The 3,176-nt window shown below is 31.0% G+C and overlaps 1 protein-coding gene across 1 annotated transcript in view; it reads left to right on the top strand.

The window, feature by feature from the left end:
- The window catches only part of SLC4A10 (solute carrier family 4, sodium bicarbonate transporter, member 10), a 315,078-nt gene that overhangs the window by 264,209 nt on the left and 47,693 nt on the right, over positions 1–3,176 (top strand). The window contains exons 21-22 of the mRNA XM_006879486.1: positions 503–754; positions 2,348–2,416. Of these exons, the coding sequence (XP_006879548.1) occupies positions 503–754; positions 2,348–2,416 (321 nt within the window). The remainder of the gene's footprint in view (positions 1–502; positions 755–2,347; positions 2,417–3,176) is intronic.

Below are 3,176 nucleotides of genomic sequence, written 5' to 3'. Positions count from 1 at the left end.
CGGACTCTTATGATAATCATAATGCCCTAAAAGATATTAATTTTAAACTATTTAAGAGACTCATTTTGTTTTCATAGATTCATGAATAGATGTATATATAGATCTGTTATGAATTAAATTATTGACTTAATGAAACCATGACAAAATGTCCTGTATTTTATAATGACTTTATATAGCCAATGTGGGAGAAAATGAAAACAAACTTAACTTTAACACAGAAATACAACAAGCCTGTTGAAGTATTTAGTAGTTACCATCACTGCTACAGCAACATCTGTCTCTGAAATGTTTCTTCGAGTGGAATATATATATATATATATATATATATATATATATGAGACTATTACCTTTTTTCCTTTAATCTGTTTCATTTTAGAATCAGTTGTGTTAAGACTTAAGACGTACCTCTTTTCTATTCTTCTGCTCCATGGTGATAATGTAATTTCTCTTTATCCTAAATAAAACTTCTCTGAGAAGTCTCTCTTCTTTCTTGTTTTAACAGAAAGGTTGTGGGTACCATCTGGATCTCCTAATGGTGGCCGTCATGCTTGGTGTGTGCTCCATCATGGGACTGCCGTGGTTTGTTGCTGCCACTGTCCTCTCCATCACGCATGTCAACAGCCTAAAATTGGAATCAGAATGTTCAGCTCCAGGAGAACAACCCAAATTTCTTGGCATTCGGGAGCAAAGGGTTACTGGGCTAATGATTTTTGTTCTTATGGGCTCATCAGTCTTTATGACTAGTATTCTGAAGGTAATGAAATTTGCATTTATGAATTTGACAGTAGGTAGAATATATCTATTATGGTTTAAGGAATTTCATTGTAATCTAAGCAGTGAATCTGTGAATGCTGTGTGTCACTTAATGAAAATGATGATTTTTAAAAATGTTTGTATAATGCTTTTTAACCTACTCAATCCAGAGCACACTGTTATCGAGTTGATTCCAATTTATGGCATTCCTATAGGGCAGAGTAGAATTGTCCCCAGAGTTTTCATGGCTGTAAAGTATTTACTCTTCTCTCTCTCACAGCATAGCTTGTGGGTTCAAATTGCTGAACTTTCTGGTTAGCAGTGGAGTACTTAAACACTGCAGCACCAGTGCTCCTCTTTTTAACTTAAGAGAGTCACAGATGTCCTATATTTTCACTTTACCTCACTCTCATAGCTTGTGGGTCAGAATAAACTCATATCTGAACCTCTAGCAGTTTTCAGAGGCTCTAAATCACAAGAGAAGAGATTGTTTTTTTTCACCATGTAGCTGTTAAGTTCAACTCACCTACCTTTGGGTTGGCAACACAACTCTAGGCCACTAGAGCATTCTTAGATATATAAAACAAAAACTAACTGATAAAGTAAGATTTAGATATGTAAACTGCTACCCTAATTTTGAATTGATGGTCAAGGTGTAGAAAAACTCATTAATTATTTCTGACAGATTTGTGAATTGAACTCACTGTAGGCGTACACTATAGGCTTCTCATTTCTTGTCAGCGGAAACATACTTGAAATTAACATAATTTAGTGTAGAACAGAAATGCAGAGACAAGAACAGTTATATCCATGGTCACACATGCAGCTATGCAGCTGTGCAGCTTATAAGGCTTTATTGCATACACTTATTTTTTTCACATTTAAATAATTGAACTCATTCTGAAGAACATTAAAGAGTAACTATTTTCTCATGTCAGTATGGTAAATATTTACAAGGCAGGGAGAATTAAATTTTCAATTATAAGTAATTTTAGTTGCCTATAATTTAAAACTTCAATTAAATTATTTAGTCAAAAGCACATTTATAAAAAAAAGTACATTTACAAGATTTGATTTTTATGTTAACTAAATAATTTTCTAATAAGGATAGGATAGTACTGAGCTATTCCAACAAAAAGAGAAAAAGAAATAGTTCTCATGTTCACAAATGTCTGTCATTATATATGAACAATATCTACATGTTCACTTCACTTTAGCCTTTAATCCAGGTATCTTATTATTTTAAAATCAAACTCAAATTGCTTTTTAGGTCTCATAATAAAACTAGTAAGTGTTAATAGTTGTTATTTACCATGTATTGGATGTTTTTAAGAGTAGAACTTGACCTATTTAACAATAATAACAATTCCTTTACTATTAACCCTTTTTAGAGACTGAGATACCAAGACACTTTATTTATCTAAGATTATACACTTAAAAAGTTTTAGAGTTGGTATATGAACTCAGGTCTTTTAACTCTGCTTTATATCTGACTCTAAAATATATTGTCTTAGTTTCTGTTTTTATTTTTTGTAAGTGTAAAACCATAGATGTGAAAATAATTCGTGCCTTTTCTCTAATTGTTCTTTTGCAGTTTATTCCCATGCCAGTGCTATATGGAGTGTTTCTTTATATGGGTGCTTCATCTCTAAAGGGAATTCAGGTAAAAGAGAATGTTGTGAGTGCCTCTGTAATAATGTATTTTAAAGTCTGCGGAAGCTAGGTCTTACGACAGCTAAGAACATGACATCATCTGAAGGAGTGTTTGACCACAATGTTTACAAATTGGTCAGAATAATAAAGGTTAAAGAAGGCTAAAGTAAAGTCTTCTCCAGCAATTTAGATTCATGATATTAGGATACTTTTGTTTACCATATGTATATTGAAGCTAGATAAGGTTTCAATTTTTGCTGCCCTTTTAAAAATAGCAGTACATTTTAAAATATATTCAAATGGTTATCTTTGACATTATAATTATGTTTATGGAGATGGAAAAAGCTTTAGGCACAAAAAGGTCGTTATAATACGTACTATCAAAATATTGGAAACAGCCCAATTTTTGAGTAGCGATAACTTATGATACATTTCCTGAATGTTGATAATTATGATTATAAAATAACATATAAAAATACTTATGATAGAAAATGGAAAAGTAGGAAAACAAGTTATACCTTCCATAATTTTATAAAGTTGAGTGTAGGCTGGATTAGAAGAGAAGATGTAAAAATTGAAACAATGTTAATAATGATGTTTCTTTTCTTTTAAAATAATATTTTATTGTAAGGAAAGGTTTATAATAACAATTTTATTTACCATTTAATAATTTTTACATAATTTTATTCATAGACATTGATTATATTTTTCACATTATACAGGTAAATATTCTCTTTTTTTTTTCTACTCTGGTTGTCCTGTTTCCCATA

Source organism: Elephantulus edwardii, unplaced genomic scaffold (genome assembly GCF_000299155.1).
Source record: "Elephantulus edwardii isolate Elephantulus edwardi_28Jun2011 unplaced genomic scaffold, EleEdw1.0 scaffold00003, whole genome shotgun sequence".
Lineage (NCBI taxonomy): Eukaryota > Metazoa > Chordata > Mammalia > Macroscelidea > Macroscelididae > Elephantulus > Elephantulus edwardii.
The sequence above is the reverse complement of the archived record's forward strand: the minus strand, read 5'-3'. Positions and strand labels throughout refer to the sequence as shown.